The sequence below is a fragment of the Mus pahari genome, chromosome 13 (genome assembly GCF_900095145.1).
Source record: "Mus pahari chromosome 13, PAHARI_EIJ_v1.1, whole genome shotgun sequence".
Classification (NCBI taxonomy): domain Eukaryota; kingdom Metazoa; phylum Chordata; class Mammalia; order Rodentia; family Muridae; genus Mus; species Mus pahari.
The window spans coordinates 31860248-31880379 of record NC_034602.1 but is presented as its reverse complement, the minus strand read 5'-3'; the positions used below and the strand labels follow the sequence as shown (position 1 = coordinate 31880379).

Sequence of the window (20132 nt, the reverse complement as noted above, 5' to 3'; positions counted from 1 at the left end):
AGCAGTATGAAAATGTAAGCTGAATAAACCCTTTCCTCCCTAACTTGCTTCTTGGTCATGATGTTGTACAGGAATGGAAACCCTGACTAAGACACCGGGCCTGTCCTATCTTTATTTTTCATCATGCTCCTCTTTTGTTGGGCTTTCAAAGAATACAGGCCAGTATGGCTTTCAGGGCCTGTGTCTCAGCCTCCTGAGACCTGAAACTTAGGTTAAATGCAATCAGATCGTCTATTTTCATTCTACCTCATGCCAAAACTGTTTTAGCCCTCGCTTGTCCTTACTGACCCCTTCTGTTAATGTCTGTGCCAGTACTAACCGCGAGTCCGCTTTTCTCTTCCACCGATGCCCACTGTAATTTCTTAGTGAACACAATGCTCAGCATCTTGTTGCTTCATAAAATGACTGGAGTTGAAGTGGGCATTTAATGCTCAGTTCTGTCTGTAGACATGGTGCTGCATATACATGTTCTTCTATGTGTGTGTGTGTGTGTGTGTGTGTGTGTATGTGTGTGTGTGTATCCAAAGTGAAATCTGGTGGAATGCACTGCTGTCACTTGCTGTTGAAGCTTCCTGAGCACAGACTCTGAGGATGAGGGGCTATCTTCTCCCAGCCTCAAACAGATTTTCAAGTAAGACCCCGGAATGTGCTTCCCCCTACCTCACACAGTTCAACAGGGAAGGGAAAAAAAAAAAAAGCAAAATAGCACAATGGTAAAGATGTGCTCATGACAAAGGGCTAAGGAGTGAGACATTTTCAGCAAAGGTTACTAGTGTTTGTCCCACAATCTAAAAAGGCCTGCACTGAGAAAACTCATCCATCTAAGAGGACAACAGGACCTGATGGCTGGGACTCAACTGTGAACTCCATCTGACTGCCTGGGTGTCCCCAAACTGTTCCTGAATCCTCCCAAGTGCAGATTTAATGTTAAACTTTTGCTACTTGCTTGGTTCCTGAAAAGCTTGCCCCTAGGGGGCACTCTGCTCTGTCTGGGACTCTCCATTGGCAGCTCAAGCTGGCTGCCCCAAGTTGTTGTCTGTAAACCATGCTTGCTGTCGCCATTTGTATGATTTAGCAGGGCTGCTCCAGTCATCTCTGCTGGCCACTCTGAGCACCCAATCTTATGTCTCTACTCTCTGCCTCTGCTTTTACTTGCTGTCTACATAATGAACTCAAACCGATAGCAGTTTCCAAGGCATGCAGAGCAGACGTAGCTTAATGCATTTGTACACTTTCCATCATTTAAAATGTTAGATGGAAACACGGGGGGCTGCCCACCTGGGGACTCCATGTAAATAGAGAGCTATTGCATGCTGAAGAGCTGAGCAGTGGTTATCCTATGGCAATATGATATAAAATGTCCCGTAATAGGCCGTGCTGGCTAGTTTTACATGATTCACAATCTAGATTCACTTCGAAAGAAGGAACTTCAGTACAGAAAATACCCCTACGGGGCTGGTGAGATGGCTCAGCGGGTAAGAGCACCCGACTGCTCTTCCGAAGGTCCAGAGTTCAAATCCCAGCAACCACATGATGGCTAACAACCATCCGTAACAAGATCTGATGCCCTCTTCTGGAGTGTCTGAAGACAGCTACAGTGTACGTACATATAATAAACAAATAAAAATCTAAAATAAAAAAGAAAGAAAAGAAAAGAAAAAAGAGATAACTCAGATGCGGAGTGCTAATTCCTTTAGAAAAAAAAAAAAAGAAAGAAAAGAAAATACCCCTACCAGATTAGCCAGTGGGCAAGTATTCAGTCATGTTCTTGATTAATGTTGGGGAGGGCGGGGGAGTTCCAGGTCACTGTAGGTGGTGCCACCTCATGTGGGTGGCACAGGCTGAGTAAGTTATGAGGTACACATGACTTTTCCACAGCTTCTGCTTCAGTTCCTGCCTCCAGGTTCCTGCCTTGACTTTCAGGATGGACTGCCATGTGGAACTATAAACTGACATAAGCTGTTTCCTCCCCAGGTTATATTTGGCATGGTTGTTTCCGCAGTAATCAAAACCCTAAGACACAGGTAAAGGCCTCTTTGCACCTGAAACACAGGTTTCCATTGATGTTTTTCCTGGTAGTTAGCTTGACTAATTCTCTGTTCAAATAGGAAATAAAATTGATACAGGACAGCAACATCTGCTGGGCAGTGAGCTCCTCTATGGTTGCAGGAGCTTTGCCAGTCTGTCTCCTATAAAGGGGTAAAGCCACACTCAGATAAAGCAGGAATTTTAAAAAGCCTTGCTCCTGGGAGCAATCGACTGACCCCTCTCCCCTCAGGATCATCATTCTGCCCTTAGGCCCTCACCTGATGTTTCAGTTACTCCTCCCGTGCCTCATCAGCTACACAAAGGTCTACCCCAGCTGCATGCAATTGCCTGGTCCCAGTGGTCCTGGAATGTGATCAGAGTGGGGGACTAACTAAAGTGGCAGGGAAAACAGATGCGGTTTCTATGCAGCTGACCCACCAACCCTCCTAGGAGAGACTGTCAAGAGACCCAATCTGGATGGTCTCAAGATTAGTACACGTTTGGTGGAAACTGAAAGGATGCTTGGAGGACAGCATCCAGCAGCTATAAAAGGACCAGTGTGCTCACAGAGTGAGAAAACTGTACATAGGGAGAATGTCAAGGGCAAGGGGAGGATGCTTAAAGCGAAGGAACATCAAGGAGTACCCACAGCAGAAGCCCGATGGGAGAGAAGGTGGAACACATTTCTCTTCTGGTCTCAAGAGAGGCCAACCCTAGCAGTTCCTTGATTTGGGGGCTTCTCTTCTTAAAGACAGACTTCTATTCTTTAAGTCACTTGGGTTTGGAGTCACCATTTGGCTATGGTCATCCTTGTGAACCAACGTTCCTCCTATTCACATGCAGACCTACAGTTCAATTCCCCTTCCGGTGAGGATGACTCGACTTACAGGGAAGCAGACCAGGGTACCAGCTAGCAGCAGGCAGAGCTCAGATGAAAGGGTCTAATGACACTTGTGCTTTTCCCTAGGCCATGTATGGGGCAGAGTTCACTCACTCCTCTCCTTTCAGGAAGCAGGAGAATGAAGAAGCCTGGAGCATCCAGCTTATCAGCATCCCTTCTCCACAGAAGCTAAGGTACCTATAGATGTGCTTTTGGGAGGAGCAGGCCACTGGTTCCTGTTCATTCAGATTAGGGAGAAAGCTAACAAGAGGCTTCAGAAACAGTCACCCTGGGAACAAGGTCAGAGGGCACAGGCAGGAGCTGGGATGGAGTTCTCCAAGCTTCAGAACCTACACAAAGATCCTCAGTGTCCCCTAGGAAGAGGGCTGGGCTAATTCCACCGGAATAGCTTGAAGGAGCACCCCAAAAGCATCCCATGGCAATTTTTCCAATCAGGGTCAGGATGAGAGCATAGTGCTAATTAGACATGCAAGTCAGGGCAAGCTAGAGTCTGGTCTGCCCAAGCAAATCGCTGTAGAAACAATCTCGATGCAACCAGCAATAGGTTCTGCTCTGGCCCTTAGATCAGACCCTGTGGCAAAAACACCTATAAAAACACAGGCTAATCACAAGGCCAAGCCCTCATACTTTGAGCACAGACAGATAATACACACACCACTCCCTAGAAACAAGCACTGCAAACAGACATATGACCATGGATTTGAAAGCCAAGAATGCTGGCTTTCCAGCCTAAACTGGAAGAAGGAAAAGATGTGTAAACCTTTTAGTTTGAACCCTACTAACACTAAATTTGGCTGAATGGCTAAAACTAAGTTCGCAAAAATCACAGTTTTTGTATAATGGGCCTCTCTCTCTCTCTCTCTCTCTCTCTCTCTCTCTCTCCCTCTCTTTATTAATCATCTTATTTGTTTGCATTTCAAATGATATTCCCTTTCCCAATTATCCCTCCACAAACCCCCTCCATCCCATCCTCCTCTCCCCCCTCCCCTTTGCCTCGATGAAGGTGCTCCTCCACCCACTCACCCACATAATGGCCTTTCTCCTATGTGTTAAAACCAGCTCTAAAGAAGGCAGACCTCATCTTAAACCATACTTGCGCATCACTTACGGCTTCTGAAATTGGACAAGCCAAAACCTGAACCCGATGCTCCCCCCCCCCCACTCCCCAATGTAAAGATAGTATTAAGCTGGGTGTGGTGGCCCATGCCCACTCGGGAGGCAGAGGCAGGCAGAGCTCTAAGCTCAAGGCCAATCTGGTCTACAGAGCAAGTTTCACAGAGAAACTGTTTCGAAAGACAAAACCAAAAACCAACCAACCAACAAAAAGACAGCGCTCAGACATCACACAGCCAGTGCCCAGAGCTCAGACATTACACAGCCAGTGCCCAGAGCTCAGACATCACACAGCCAGTGCCCAGAGCTCAGACATCACACAGCCAGTGCCCAGAGCTCAGACATCACACACAGCCAGTGCCCAGAGCTCAGACATCACACAGCCAGTGCCCAGAGCTCAGACATCATCACACAGCCAGTGCCCAGAGCTCAGACATCNTCACACAGCCAGTGCCCAGAGCTCAGACATCACACAGCCAGTGCCCAGAGCTCAGACATCATCACACAGCCAGTGCCCAGAGCTAGTTCTCAGAAAGTGTTCGCTGAATTAAGAAGGTAGAAAATACTGCCTCAGAAAATAGCCCTAGATAGGCAAATATGAACACAGGTGAGGTGGAATTGTCCCCTGGCCCCAGCAAACCACGTTACCTGGTAGAATGCAAGGCAGGCAAAGGTTGAAGCTCCTGAGCTGCAGCACTGGAGCAGAGGGGGGTGAGGGTGTGGGTTGGGTGCAGAGCAGGAGACAGTAACAAGAACCCAAAGCTACTACAGGAGAATTTCACTGAACAGCCATAGGATACACGATTAGGTCCCTGAGTCTTTCAAAACAAGGATTGCCAACTGGATCAGTTAGCCATCAACCAAGGAAAATCCCGAGCTAACAGGCTTAGCTGCCTAGGTTAGCTCTAGGAAATTCATAGGTAAGGAACTACAACAGGGTGTGAAGTGAAAACTTAAGGGTTCTTAGGAAAGTCGGTTGGATGGTGTTTTGCTGGGACAAACTAGTGAAGGAACATTTCCTTAAAGTGGACGCAAATGTGAAAGGCTAAGGCAGACTGGTGAAGGAGTCTCACGGTTCACTGAAGCAGACACAGGAGACAGGATGTTCTGCTAAAGCAAGCACGTGAAAGGAGAGGTGATGAAAGATACTTTGCTAACGACACGCAAGTATTAGTCCACCTTATACTTCATAGTTAAGTTGCATTTGCCAGGATGCCATAGAGAGAAACGAACCAAAAAAAACCTGTGGTGGTATGCTGCAGTTTTTTGCTGTTTCCAAGGACTTGGGCTGATTGGATGCACGTGCATGTGGGGGACACGTGATGTTTGGAGGGCATAAATAGGACTCCACTGAGGGATAGTGCTTGGTTTGTGTAACATTGGTGGGTCTTGCATCTTTGATGATCTTTTCTTCCCTGAGAGAGGAACAGCTGAGAATGTCTCCTGGGGTTCCTGTTGGTCCCTCCTGCTGACTCAAGCTGAGGCTGAGTGAGGCCTGGCTGTCTCTGCTAGGTTGTGTCACCGCTGTTGCTAACTCAATTCTACCCAACTGGACTACTGGTGTTATCTGTGGAGTGTTTGCAAGTGGCGAGCTGCCACTGCCTGCTAACCTGTGAACTGCACTGCTGATTTCCAGGCAACACAGATGGGAGTTGCTCTAAAAAATCTTTCTAAGCAGGTACACTCCCCCCACAACTTGTATCCTTTCTTTCCACTACTGCTGGCGAGTGGTGGATTAAAAATAAGGATAAAATGTTTAAAAACCATCATTAAAAATATGATTTGAAAAAAATTAAAGTTATAGGATGTGCCTGAATGGTAAGTAGCTGTGATGTTGGCAGCAATGCGAAGTTCTTATGAAGTGTCTACTGTAAATGACCTCAAACTGGAAAGTGTCTGAGTCCATGATAGAATTGAAAGCCAGTGTGGTTTATATGGTTAACCTGGCACGAACCTTGAGTCACCTAGGAATAGGGGAACCTGGATCAAAGAGCTACCCCAGTGAGATCTGTGTAGTAGCTTCATCTATGATGAATTGTTTTGATAGTGTGGGAGGGCATGAATCCACTGTGGGCAGTGCCGTCACTGGCCGGGTAGTCCTGGGTTGTAAAAGCAAGATGGCTGAGCATGAAGATCATGATCTAGCGAGCAAGACAGCAAGCAACCTTCCTTCTCAGTTTATGCTCTGAGTTCCTGCCTTGACTTCCCCTCAGTGGTGGGCTGTGAACTTGGAAAGCAAATTGGAATAAGCTTTCCTCTCCCGGGTTGCTTTTGGATCATTCACAGAAACAGAAAAGTGAACTACAGCAGACATCGTGACAATTCTACAAGATTGCTATAGTGCTGACCAATTGAAAACAAAGTATTTATAGAGACACTCAGGAGGAATCCAGTAACAAGCTCCCCCAGGGATGACTTAATTCACTTGTTGTTCCCCTCTGAAGGATCGACAGTGCCGAGGCTAATAACTTCTAGGTAGGTTTATGGAGTCAAGCCAGGGTTCCTGTAACCAGTCCTCAGATTCCTGCAACCAGGGCTTGAAGACCAGAGCAGCAGTTCTTTGGGGATAACAGCTCAGCTCTCCTTCCCATGTGACAGACAACCTCCCAAGACCAGCTTCAGAATCAAACAAGTACCTGGAAGCTCGTTTTCCTCTCCAGCGACTTGAAAACTCGAAGTCACATCTAAGTGCACCTAAATCTTCAACCTGTGTTAGATTTTAGGATTTCCAAGATCCAAGAAGGCAGGCTCTGCAGCCAAGGGCCTTGCAGGTTGCTTCCGCAATGGAAAGCCTAATTCCACCACAGACAGAGCTCTTCTAGGGCACACAGCAAGCGCCTGGAGAATCTGCCTGCCTTAGTGCAGACTGGAGATGGACGAAAGTGAGGCTGCAAAAGGGGTGACCCTAGTCCTGACTATTCCAGAGATCGGAGATGGCCCCTAATATGGTCTCCCTCAGCTCATTTAAGAGACCAAGACTGAGACAGGTTCTGAAATTCCTTTAGTGGGTAGGCTGTGAGAAGGCAAGTCAGTGACACGGAAGACACCCCTTTTCCAGGAGACTCAGTCCACACAGCAGACTCCAGAGGATAGGGTATCAGGCTAGTTCTATAAGGGGCACTGTTTCAGGCCGCATACAGGGGAGGACTAGGAAAAGCCCTTTCCCCTGTCTAGAACTGGGCCTAAGCCATCAAGGGCTGCAAGGAAGAGGTTAGATCTGCCTTGGATGTCCAGAATCGTCTCACTGGTTTCTGTTCCCAGAACAGACAGGTCTCGCCATCCCTAATGTATCCCGCTATGTGTGGAAACAAAAGGCAACTTTTCATCTGGGGGCTATAAGACAACACATCCAAGGCCAACTGAGGGGTGTCCATGTTAATGTCAAATTAAAGTTACTGAAACTAGCTTACCCAAGTCTGACTGCCCCATGTTTTTCCATAAATACTATTGGGGTCCCTTGCTTTAATGCAGCATCTTTGGAATTGAATGCAAATTTGTGATATTTTATGCTGCCCATTTCCTCACAGCAGTCAGTAGCTTCATTTGAACCGTCTGGGAAGCGCTGTGCTCATGGGGGAAGGGAGAAACGCTGTAACCAGTGCCAAATAACACAGTGTGTGGCTTGTAAAGAGGATGACCTCAAAGTCTGGTGTCTGGAACGGCCTAGAAATAGCAGGTACAGGATACTGATGTAGCCACTAGGCAGAGTAGAACCACACCCATTAAGTTGCATGAAATCCAGACAGGAGAGGTACTTCAGGGGCCGAACACTGAGTAGATGGATAAGGAGACTAAGACCACTTGGGGGTATCGGCTCAGGAGCCCCAAGACCAACTTCTCAGCACAAAGGACATCTATTTGCCCCAGAGAGACAAAGGGCAGGGAATAAAAGACAAAATAGAAACAAGGGAGAAAAGGAAAGGAACAGGGGTGAGGGGAGAGGTGTGTTTGTTTAGGAAGGGGACAACAAATGATTGCCTCTGGATAGAGAGGAGACGGGCTTGGCCCATAGGCAAATGACAGTTTATAAATGTAAAAGGGGTAACCTTGTGTTAGGATGAGGTGTTTAATTTTAATTGGGCATGTTAATTAATCCAGAGAGGATTTTTAATTGCTAGATTTCAATACTTTGATAGCTGGACCTTGGTAGTCAGCCTCAGGTGGAGGAAGTGGACACATAAGGGAATGTACCGTGGTGGCTAGCTTTAGGAATGTAATCTAATGGGTTTGTAGCAAGGCAGAGGGAATGGGGAGAAGAGCAAGGCCTGCCAGAGCCATGTTTGCCACAGGCAGGCTGGCTAGAGTCCCTTCAATCTCACTGGCCTCAATGGTCGACTCTGTGCATGATCAAGGAGCCAGAATAGGCCCAGGTGTTGAGGCAGCTTGGAGCAGGGTAGCACTAAGATGGAGATACACAGATTCAGGCTAAGTCCTTCCAAAAGCACTGGATTCAATGACGGACCGAATGTGGAGGATGAGGTTGGGTGAGGTTTCTGCCGTTGCAAGGAGGCTGGACCACTCATTAGTCAGTGTGGGAAAGAACATGCCAAAGGAGCCTGCAATGAGGAGGGAGGGGCAGGCAGGGCATTCATCTCAGTTGGCCTGTGTGTCTGTCTGAAGAGCTAGCAGCTTTTAAGACTCCCTTAGACAGTGATGGAGGCATCTGGGTACAAAGACAAAGTGGGTGGGAGCAGCCAGGCTGATTTCTAGAGACTGAAGACTGAAGTCATTGTATGGACACGTCAAGTGTTTCTTCACTTGACTTACTGCTGGACAAACCCAGCTGCTTGTCTCCAAACATTAGTGCTGACAGGTGTAACCAACCTGTTCCTTGCATGGGCACTTCAACCGTTTCACACACCCGAGTGCCCCCCTCTTATACTAAAACCTGGAAAGCTTGATGAATGGTACATGATATTTATAGTGAATAAGCTGCCCCATATCCGAGCTCTCTGGTGTGTTCATGTCATTTAAGATAAAAAAAAATGCACCAGAGCCTGGATTCTGCCAGAGAGCTTGGCCCCAAAGTGTTTTGTAGGCTCACTCTCAGTGTCAGCACCAAGGCTTGATGTGCATAGGACAGCTATCAGCTTGTAAAGAGCTTGGAGCTGGTGTTACCGCAGCAGTGTACCATGCCGAGTGGGAACTTCAGTAAGGTTTAGAAAGGTTATCGCGATTCTCTAAAACAATTCTAGTAAACAAGAAACTCACAGTCGACACTATCTTCTGTCCCAGAATCCTAGGACAGACATCTTGCTGTTAGGGAAAATATCCCTAGCACATCCCTAGGACAGCGCTAGACCAAACCCAGGGAAAGTGTCTTTCATCTGCACAGTGCAGTGAGGTCACTAGAAGACTATCAGTGGCACTATTCTGAAATCATAATGGTAGTTAAGTAGCCATGTGTTGCTGGTGGGCAGTTTGGTGGTTCTATGGCAACATCAACAATGCAAATGGGGAAAGCAAACTAAGGACCCTATTTACAGTGGCAAGAAAGTTGCAGTGAAGGATTGGGGCGGGCAGGTGACTCATTGAGACAGTGACTGAGAAGTCACCACTTTTGAGAGAAATTAACCAGGTGGTGTTGGCATTCCTTCTAGGCACTGCCCCATAGTTCCCTGCAACAGACAGGTATACCTGACTCACTATAAAAGGGGCTATTTGCCCCTTCCTCACTCTCTTCTCTTGCTCTCTTCCTCTTCTGTCCCTTCTCAGCCGATCCCCATCTCCACATGTTCATGGCTGGCCTCTACTCTGTCTGTTTCTACTATAACCTCAACTCTCCTCCCCATGTCCCAAATAAGCTATTTCTATATTACATTGTCCTGTGGCTGGTACCCTGGGGGAGGGGATGCCTCAGCATGGGCCCACAGAGGCACCCCTTCCCACACAACGTACTGCGCCTCCACCGAACATATCCCTGGCTTTTTTTTGTTGTTGTTGTTTTATAAAACATACCAGATGGGATCCCTAGACAAGCAATCCTGGTAAACAACAAATGTCACAGAGGGCAGGGGGTAATATTCATAGAACCTTAAAAATGCTGGTCTATCAGCACAGAAACACTGAGGCTCCCACACAGGACCTGCCGAGGACACTGAAAACTCTTCTCTGCGAAACCTGGGAGCTCCTAGAGGCTATAAATTCATTTAACCGCTAACTAGACAGCAGCTTAGATTAAGATAAGCTACACCAGGCTGGAGAGCAATCAGGTGGGTGACCAGGTGAACCAGGAGAGTAGGTCGGGACTGGTCCGCAGGGTCATTAGCAAGACAAACCTGGCTCCAACTTATAGAGCAGAAATGGACTTTTTCATTTGCTGCAAATCCCTAAGAGCTCTCCTTTGAAAGACCACTCTCCGGGTTTCCAACTAGGGCTTCAGGACTTTTCAAGCAAGTAGCCAGAGGACTTCATTTTGCCCTCATGAAACACTGCGAGGCTCAGAAAATTTCAGATTTTGCTTTCTTTCCCTCCCTACGAACAGAGTTCCACCCTCACGCCCTCCCCAGAGCGTGTGTTAGGAAACAACCCCTGCCATCCTTACTAATTACATTCTTTATTCTTGATTTCTTTGCTACTAGGAAGTTTTAGGCAGTGGGGAGAGGGAGACATAGGGTCTAAGGAAGGAGTTCCTAAGCATGAAAGGCGAACAAAACCCCATACGCCCCGGGGCTTCAAGTCTTTGGCAAGCCGGGGCGCCAAGCTGGCGTTGGAAAGCTCGAGAGAGATCTGCTCCTCAAGAAGGCTCCCGGGGCAAAGCCAAACAGCCCGAAGATAAACCTCCCGTCCCGCACCTACAACCCTCCGCGCCGCCTTTTCACGGGTCGCGCCACGTCACTTCCGGGGCGGGCCCGTAAGCGGGGCGGGGCGGTGTCCGCGCAGGCTCGTGGGGCCGCAGCCGCCGAGCCGAGCGCTTGACTATATATGGTCAAAGCTGGGGGCGAGCCGCGCCGGGGCCGCGCTTCCGGGTTGGGTTGTCCGCAGCGGTAGCGCGCAGGGCAGGCGCGTACGGGTCTCGGAGCCGGGCCTCGGACCGCCCCCTCCGCGCCCGGCACGCCCGGCGCCGCCTTCCGCGCCGTCCCTGGGCTCGACCACTGCGAGGTTCCACTCGAGCGCGGCGCCGTAACAAGTGGGCGAGGATGCCGTACGAGATCAGTGAGTGCGTGGGCCTCCGCGCGCGGCCGCCCCGGCTTCTAGGGTCGGGTGCCGGCGGGAGGGCGCGGCCGGGGTCTTGCACGGCCGCGGGGGTGCGGGCTCGGTCTCCCCAGAGTGGGCGTTGTGGGCTGGGCCGGCCGAGCTGCGGGACCCCGGGGCCTGCCTGACCGCCGCCGCCCGGGAAGTCCGCCGGCCGTGCCCGCAGGCGGCAACAGGTGACCGGCTCGGGACCCCCAGCGCTGACTGCCTGCAACTCCCTGGGTCCCGCGAGGCCGGGATTGCCCCTCATGCACCGTGCCGGGTTTGTATCTCCCCAGAGAAGGTGTTCGCCAGCCTCCCCCAGGTGGAGCGGGGCGTCTCAAAGATCCTCGGTGGAGACCCCAAGGGCGATCATTTCCTCTACACCAATGGCAAGTGCGTCATCCTGAGGAACATCGACGTGAGTACTCTCGTGCCCGGCGGGGCCTGCTTCCGTCCCTGCCCTGCAAGCTACCTTCAGAGTCGGGAAATTCTTGCCCTTCCGCCCCCTCACCTCCCAGTCAGTTGGCCTGGGGAGAGGAGAGCCACGCCCCTTCTGCCCCGGAGCCACACCTTGGAGGCTCCTTGGACTGGACTGGACTGAACTGGTGGTGGTTTCGTCCACCCCTACCCGCCCCATAGACTGGCAAACTAAGACTTGGGTCTGTTCAGTCCTTATAGAGCCAAGGGCTTTGAATCTGCTGCTGCTGCTTGATCATGGGGTGGCTGTTGATTGGTCCTTCCTGAGCTCAGTTTCTGCATCGGGGAAATGGAGATAGGGAAATGATCCTCCACTTCCCCTGGCTGCCTTGGCTGGCTGAATGAGTTGGTCGGCTGTCCTAATGCTGTCTGTGCCTGGCATAAATGGAGCACTTGGTAAATGGCTCTTGTGCTTCATCATCCTAATACCCTGAGCTTCCTGGTATGCCAGAGCCCAGACCTACACTCCCAGTCCTCTGAATGCCAACTGTTACGGACTTGAGTCTCTGAGAGGAAACAGGAACTAGTGAATTCCTCTGGATGGTTCTCTGAAAATGACTCGCTGTCCCCAGAGCAGCTTTTTGGGAGGCCCTTGCAAGTTCATGTTTTTTCCTCTGGTTTTGAAATGAGTCAGTCTGCTGGGCCTCCTCTCCATTTCCAGGATGTGGCTCACATCTTGTCTCTCCGGTGCTTAGGCCTGAGGAATGGTGTGGGGTAGAAGCTATAGCCTGGAGTTAGGGCTATGTTTGGCAAAGGGCTGCTATAGAGGTGGAGGTTTTGATTGACTTTTCCACCAAGGCTGTCACCTTCAACTCCTGCATGCCAGCAGGTGAGGTAGATCATGCCACTCCTGTCCTCCAAGAGCCTTCTAGCTGGCTGAGGGTAGACCCCAGTTTCTTTGTAAAAAGAGGCTGCATTTTGAACTGTGGTGGCTGCTGGCTGTGTCTTTGTAAGTTAGATTAAGCCAACCAGTCCTATGATGGCTTCTGACTCTACAGGATTGTTGGGCACCTCAGGTGAGGTGGAAGTTTGGGTATGAGCCTGCCTTGCTGTTTACTTACATGGATTCCTAGAAAGCTGATCCAGCCTCTTTAGAACTGGGGAAGCCTTCTCAAAAGTTTAACACTATATTGAGGTCATAAGATTTCAAGAAAGTAAAGGAAAAAATGGAGATGGTCCCAGGAGCTCTGTGGAATTGACAAGATGTCTAAAGCATCTTCATATACCCCTAGCTGTAGTGTATTTGGTTTCTGTACCCTACACATAGCCTCCTCACGCCACTTTGTTGCTATTCACTTCCAGTTGGGAGAACTGCACAGAGTGGTCACTTGAGTGCTAGGCCAGCTTATCCCTTGAATTTGCTGGCTTGGTAGTATCAGAGCAGAATGCCCAGGGAGGCTGATGAGGTGGGTTTACCACCAGGGGTGTGTCCGCCAGTCAGTTCTCTCCACGCTTCACTGTTCTCTCCTGGAGGCGCAGCCACTTCTCATCCCACCCAGGTTAAGTTCCTAGCATGCCAGGAAAAACAAGACGGTGTAGGGGTCTGTTACTACATCCTTTTTTGTGCTGTGTGTCATCAAGCACATTCTGGTTTGCTGATGGCCTCCTGGTCCTCAAAGATGGATTCAGTTTTTATTAGGACAGAATGTTGCTAGAGAAAATGAGGTGTGAATTCTCAGGAACAAGAGGATGCAGGAAGGAAGGTGGTATGCTAGGAATCCAAGTCCAGGAAGGCTAGCACCACATCATGCCTTGTAGACCTCTGACCCAGGTCACATTTGGGGTTCTTGCATGCTCCTTTCCCCAAATTTAACCCTATCCCTTGAGTGTTGGGGTACTAGAGTCAAGACTGCTCTGATCCTCATAGCTGCTCTGTCACATTTAATTTGAGTCCTGTAGAATCTGGCAGACTTGCCCTGTTTTGTTCTCCTGTATCTAAGCACCATACTGGCTGCCCTGAGGTCTGTTCTTGCTATGCCTGCTGGCGCAGTTCTGATCAGACACACACGCACACGCACACGCACATACACACTCAGCAGCATTGCCCCAGTGCTCTTCCTTTGACCTTCGCTTCTCTGTCAGCTCTTCTCCTCACACCCTACCCATCCTCAGCATCCCACCTGCTCATGGTGCAGCCTTTGCCTACATACTCATTCTTCTGTGTCTCCCTATCATCTCTTGCACTCCTGTTTAGAAATTACCTCACTAGAGGGCCTTTCTCCTTAACAGCATTTCTCCTTTTAGCTTTCTCGTACTTAGTGCTAGCAGTAAATGTGAACGAAGCTGTTGCTGTTGTTCTTCCTAAATGTTCCAGGCTGTTCTCTCTGGCCCGCACCTCCAGGAAAGCAGGGCTTTTCCTGTGTCGTTCACCTCGTGTCCTTACACTAGAACACCTGGCCCACAATATTCCAGTGAGCTCTCTGTACCTCATTTCTTTTCCTGTTTCACTATATTGCCAAGGCGACATAAAATTCAAAATCCCTTCTTCTGCCTCACCGCTGCAACCCTAGAATGAAAGGCACCACTGTGCTCCACATTTTCTGGGACCCACCTTTAGAATTTATACAAGAATATTCTTGCCAGCCTCCTGCTGGGGCTGCCTGTCAGCTGTTCTGTGACTGAAAGACGGCTTTGTGAACCTGGCTTTTGGATAGCTGGTAGCAAAGATGCTCTCTGTCTCTTTCTCCCTTGTCCTGTTGCCACGCTTGAAGAATAAATTCTCTGCAGCTTAAAGCATGTGGTGATGGAGAGCATCTGGAAGCCGGCACTTGGGAACTTTCAAACATTGTATATCTTGGCAGATGTGAACCCCTAGCAGAGCTAAGGTATATATCTAGGAAGCTCAGTTCTGTGATGTCAGGGCTCAGGGAATGACACACAGCAGTTGGACTAACCACTGGCTCCTCTCTATGGACCAGGAGGAGGAGGTTGAACTCAAACCAGTTTTTATTTGGCACCATCTGTTACCAGCCAATGCAGGAGGATCCTGTGTGGGTCCCTGCAGGTGGGGGTGGAATAAACAGGATTCGAAGACTAACAGTCGATCTGTCCAGGTGCATGCCTGCTGAGTCACTGCTGCATTTCCAGCGTGGCTGTCAACCAAGGTGGTACAGGTTTAAGGGCCTGCTTGTAGAGCACACTGTCATAGCAAAATGTCTTCTTTGTGGCAGAACGTGCCAGTGCGTTTGACCACTTAGACAGAAGTGGGCACATAGTAGAAGCTGTGTCCAGAGCCAGGAACTCTATTCTCTCCACCACAAGATCACCTGGTGGGGAAGGGCTGGACGAGGTGCTTCAACACAGGGCAGGCACTGAGGGTCTGTGGGCTCAGGTAGGATCTGTGGGTACCCTTGAGTAAAGTTAGAGAAGAGGCTGTAACCACATGGATGAGGGAGAAGACTCAAGTTGGTAGCTAGACACTCTGTGTGTCTACCCTGCAGTAACTCAGCATTGTTCTTTAGGTTTGTCACATTCAGGTTTCTTTATGTAGTCCTGTCTACTCTGGAACTCATTCTGTAAACCAGGCTGGCCTCAAACTCAGAGATCCGCCTCTGCCTCCTGAGTGCTAGGATTTAAGGCTTGTGCTACCAGTGTCCAGCCCAGCATAGTTCTTAAGGCCACTGGAAACATTCAAAGATACGTGACAATGACAAGGTAACAGCTGCCCTTGACACTTGTGTTTAAGTTTGCAGCTGGGAAACCCATTAGCAAGCTGGACATAAATGCATTCATTGCTCAAAGGCTCATCATCTAGGTAGCTGTCCGTTGCTTCTGGTATTTCTAGTACATATTCACTAAGCCAGGGAGTCATTTAGCTTAGCCTATGAGCTGTATGCCAAGACTTCTGTCACTGCTTCCTGGGAGGGGGATGGGATTTTGTTCACTATCAGTGTTTAAATATAGTATATTGCTGATGTTTAATAGGTAGATGTTGCTGAGCAGTCTACAAATCACAGGGCCATCCTGTAACAGAAATACCTACTCTAAAATATCAGGAACATCAGGATCAAGAACCCTGGTAGATAATATTCTCATACACTGTAAGCCATTTTACAAGAGTGTCAGGGGTGCTGGGGAACATCAGGGATGAAGAGTATAATAAGGACAGCTACTGGAGAAGTGGCACACTTGGGGTTTCAGAGCATGAGCAAGAGATCTCCCAGAGGAAGGTTTAGACACACAGTGAATGTGGGCAAAGTCCAGACAGGAAGCCACTGTACTGCAGGGTAACTTTGGTTTGGTGTGTATCTTCTGGGAGGAGCAGGGAGGGCAATCACAGTCCCCTGTGATAGATAGATAGATAGAGAGAGAGAGACAGAGACAGAGACAGAGACAGAGACAGAGACAGAGACAGACAAGCAAGAAACAAACAGAGCAGCAGCAGCAGCTAGTCCCTGAGGCCAGGGAAGAGATAGCCAGGGCTCCCTGAAGAGCTTGTCCTTTTTTGCTTCTGCCATCTCAGTGGAGAGTGCTCTCTACTTGTGGCGCCTCTAGTTCCCCGCTTTGATACTGGACTTGTTACCTTCCTAAAAAAGGCCCTGTCCCACCTCTGTAACCGTTTCTTCTATCTTCAGTGTCCACCCAGTATAGAAGCATAGGTCATCTCTGGGCTGTCACTCCTTGAGAAGAGTCTTCATCTTATTGTACCTCCTAATGAGTGGGGTGATGTTGGGATGGAGGGGGAGGAAGAGTCATTGTCATCATCTTCAGGTATAGCCAGATTGACTGACAGCATCTGCAGAAAGTTGTCTGGCCATGTTGGTTCTCTCCTGCCACTCCCCTACCTCCCTATTGGGTAGATGGAGTCATCTCCCAATAGCTCATGCTCAGGCAGGTGCTGGGCAGGTAGCAGGAGGTACTGAAGCAAGGTGGCAGTGTCTTGACATAGTCCGAGGGGCACTGATGCTTGCAGGTCACATCAGAATACTCCTAGACCTGTAAGTGACCACCCTACCTCTTAGGCCCTGGCTCCATCCAGTATTACAGCCATGTACAGCCAAGGTGAGCTCTTAACTCCTGATCTCAGGAACCAGACTCATGCTGATTCCAGCTATGATAAGAGAATGGGACCAAATGGAGGAATGGAGACGTTTAAATTCAAGCCCTGGCCTTACCCCAGCTGGCCTGGATCACATCTATCATTTAGTTTCATTGTGCCTTGGCTTATTCAGCTAGGTATTAGTTTATAACCCGTACTTCTTGCAGAGAGTGTCAATGGAAGGGTCTGTTCAGTGCCTGTCAGTGAATTCAGGGTTCTTTCAGGATGGTGAATCAGACACATAAGTCCTGCTTAAAGTCCATTTAGTATAAAGTTGTTGGTGGGATGTACCAAAAGAATGCACATCCCAGGGGGCTGGTGAGATGGCTCAATGGGTAAGAGCACCCGACTGCTCTTCCGAAGGTCCCGAGTTCAAATCCCAGCAACCACATGGTGGCTCACAACCATCCGTAACAAGATCTGACGCCCTCTTCTGGAGTGTCTGAAGACAGCTACAGTGTACTTACTACATATAATAAATAAATAAATCTAAAAAAAAAAAAAAAAAATGCACATCCCAATATGCGGGTGCTGAGTGCACTCATCATGAGTTTCTAGTGTGACATGTCAGGGAAGGACAAGTGGACTGGTGCCCTGTGCTAAATCTTTGACTAAGAGATGGGAATTGAGGCACAATTTAATGGAAGTAGGTGGACTTTGAAGCAGTGGTTTGTGGAGCACGGGCTGGATGAGGGGTGGGACTCTGGACCATGGTGAGCTGAGAGCTGTGTTATGGAGCCAGGGAAGGTGTCCAGTGTGCTGTTTGGTGGCTTCCCAGTCAGGTTAAGTAAATACATGGTGAGCTGTCAGGGCCAGGGCAGGTACTGTACCCAGCCTGAGGGTGGCTCTGAGCACTAGTTAGACTCCTCCAGTTCCCTCTTGCAGCATGGTATAGTCTGGGGCTTGGCCCAGGCATAAGTTCTGTGGATGTGCGAAGGTATGTGTACTGTGTTGGAGCTGGGTTACTGCAGTCACACAGGGTTAGCCTGTGTTTGTGGTGAAAAGCACAGGCTTTCCCATAGCAGGATCTGCTCCCAGTCCCTGCCACCTTTAGCAAGTACCTGGAACACAGTTCCCTTCCAGGAAGTGAGCCACATGGGTGAATGATGGAGGTTGCCCTGCACTGCCCTCCTTGGGCTCCAGGAGACCTTTGCTATTAAAGAAGCATGTGGAGGCCCTGCTGTGGCACTGATGGACATGGCTTAAAGGTTTAGTTTTCGTGTCCTCTGTGGACTGCCGTGGTTGACTTAGACTGCCTTCGTCTGGTCTTGGAGGAGGATGCTCTGGAAACTGAAGGGACACAGAATTACTGCTGCCCTCCCACACAAGTTGTAGCACTGGGGACTCAGAAGAAAAGCCTGTGGTTCCAGTACATGAGATGGACCAGCTGATGTCTAAGGTTAACACCAGGAGCGACAGGAAGAACTGGGTTGAAAATGTGGTGGGTAAAGATGAGTGCATTCCAAGACTTAATTAGGAGCACGGGGCAGCCCTGGTAGAGAGGCCCTGAGACCCATGACATCAGGAAGCACCTTTTGCTTTCTCCCAGGAATCCTGGGGCCTCTGACCCCATCCCCCTTACAGTAAGCTAAGAAGGAAGTCAAGGATGAGGAACCCCCAGCCCTAACTAGGGCAATGGACCCTACACAAAGGGATAATAACTGTACCCCTTGCTCCTGAAATTAGTTCCTCAGATAGGTTGCTTGCTCTAGGGAGGAAGCTGGGGAGAGTGTGTGTGATCACTCTGGGTGTTTTCTGGCCTAGCCTGAGCCTCCTGCAGTGGGACACACAGTAACCTGGGGCTGGGAAGCCATCCTCTCTTCCTGGCACTAGTCTCTGCTCCTGCTGTGAGCCTAGGAGAGTTGGGAGGAGTTTGCTGAGTCAGATGCAAGTCATTATCTGTAATTTGGAGTCTTTTGACCCAGTTGTATTCAGAATACAAACGAAAGTGTGTGAGTGAGAGAGAGTGAATGATTCATCCAGCTTAGGCGGGATTTGGTGCCCTTTGGGGTTTTACAAGCCCACTGCAGGAGCCCTGACCATGTAGGGTCAAGAATGTTGGCCTTGGCCTCTGCCTCCTCTCCCTCCATTTTGGGATGCCCTTTCCTGCTGACTTGCTTCCTACCCTTGGAAGGCAATGCAGCCTAGAAGGTCACACAATTTTGTAGCTAGTGCAGGCGTGACAGTCCTCAAGAGACTGTCAGCTGTAAGGTAGGGATGGGTGACTCGGAGCCAACTCTAGGTGTATCAGATGCTGAGAAGGAAGGGGCTGGTCAGAACATGAAGCTTGAGCTCATCTGAGCAAGAGAGGATTTGCCTCAGTGCTTTGTGAGGTGTGCTGTAGTTGCAGGTGCACAGCTTGACCTGACTAGTTCCATGACCATAGTACCACTCCCAGGATTCCAGAACGCTCCCTGGCTTCTATCAGGCATACTATATCTCCAGCAGTTCTTGATCTAATTTAATATCTAATTTAATGGGGGATACCATTCTAGAACTGGCTCCCTGTGACAGAAATCAGCAGTGTCTGGCCTCTCCTGGGTCAGCATGATGGGAGGGCCAGGTGGCTAGGTGTTAGTAGTTTGGTCCACTTTGTGTTGAACAGTGTTATGTTGAGGGTGGCAGGATATATCATTCCTAGTTTTCCTGTTTACTTGTTGATGGCTATCTTGGTCATCCCTGCCTGCCACCACCACTCACTTATCTTACCCAGCATCCTCCTCTACACCCTCTGCAAAACTTGCAAGGCTGCTTCATCCTAGCTCTTACGTGCTTCTGAAGAGGGGACTCCCTGGAAAGCTGGGCTCCACCCCTCATACAGCATGCCTGCAAACCCTTAATGTGCCTGAGAATCCAATGAGAACACCGAGAGATGTCCTCATACCCCAGTTTGAGGGCCCCTTGATAAGGCTTTCCTGGTGGCCTTTTGTGGACATAGGGTTCCATTTCTCTAGTGAAGTATCCCAAGAATGGGATTATTTTCTGAATGCATGGTGAGCTTTCTTTTCTCTTTCAATCTGTTTTTATCATTAGCAGGTATGGGTGGCACATGGGAAGGTCAGGACAACTTTGGAGTCAGTTCTCTTCCACCTTTATGTGGGATTGAACTGGTTGTCATCTCACCACCCCATACAAAGAATTACCAAGCTGTTTTCAGCTGTGCCACTGTGTTTCCACCATCTCGCCAGCCTCATTAGCAGCTGGTGTTGATGGTCTCATTGGTTCTTGGAGGTACGGCAGTTCAGATTTCATTTCCCGTTTATATGCTGACTTAACATTTGGTGGCCTCTCTGGATTCTCTGGATTTTTATTTTATGAGTTCATACTTATTCTAAAACAGACTAACTTATGAGACACATAAAGTAAATGCTGTGTTAAGTTTTGAAGAAAGAAAAAGAC

The 20132-nt window shown here is 49.1% G+C and overlaps 1 protein-coding gene and 1 pseudogene across 1 annotated transcript in view; both read left to right on the top strand.

Annotated features, from left to right (window-relative positions):
* The window catches only part of LOC110330291, an 18208-nt pseudogene extending 7248 nt beyond the window's left edge, over positions 1-10960 (top strand).
* Positions 10961-10992: 32 nt separating this feature from the next.
* Wdr1 (WD repeat domain 1) overlaps positions 10993-20132 on the top strand; it is a 35451-nt gene continuing 26311 nt past the window's right edge. The window contains exons 1-2 of the mRNA XM_021210368.2: positions 10993-11197; positions 11515-11636. Coding sequence (XP_021066027.1) covers positions 11182-11197; positions 11515-11636 — 138 coding nt within the window. The 5' untranslated portion in view covers positions 10993-11181. The remainder of the gene's footprint in view (positions 11198-11514; positions 11637-20132) is intronic.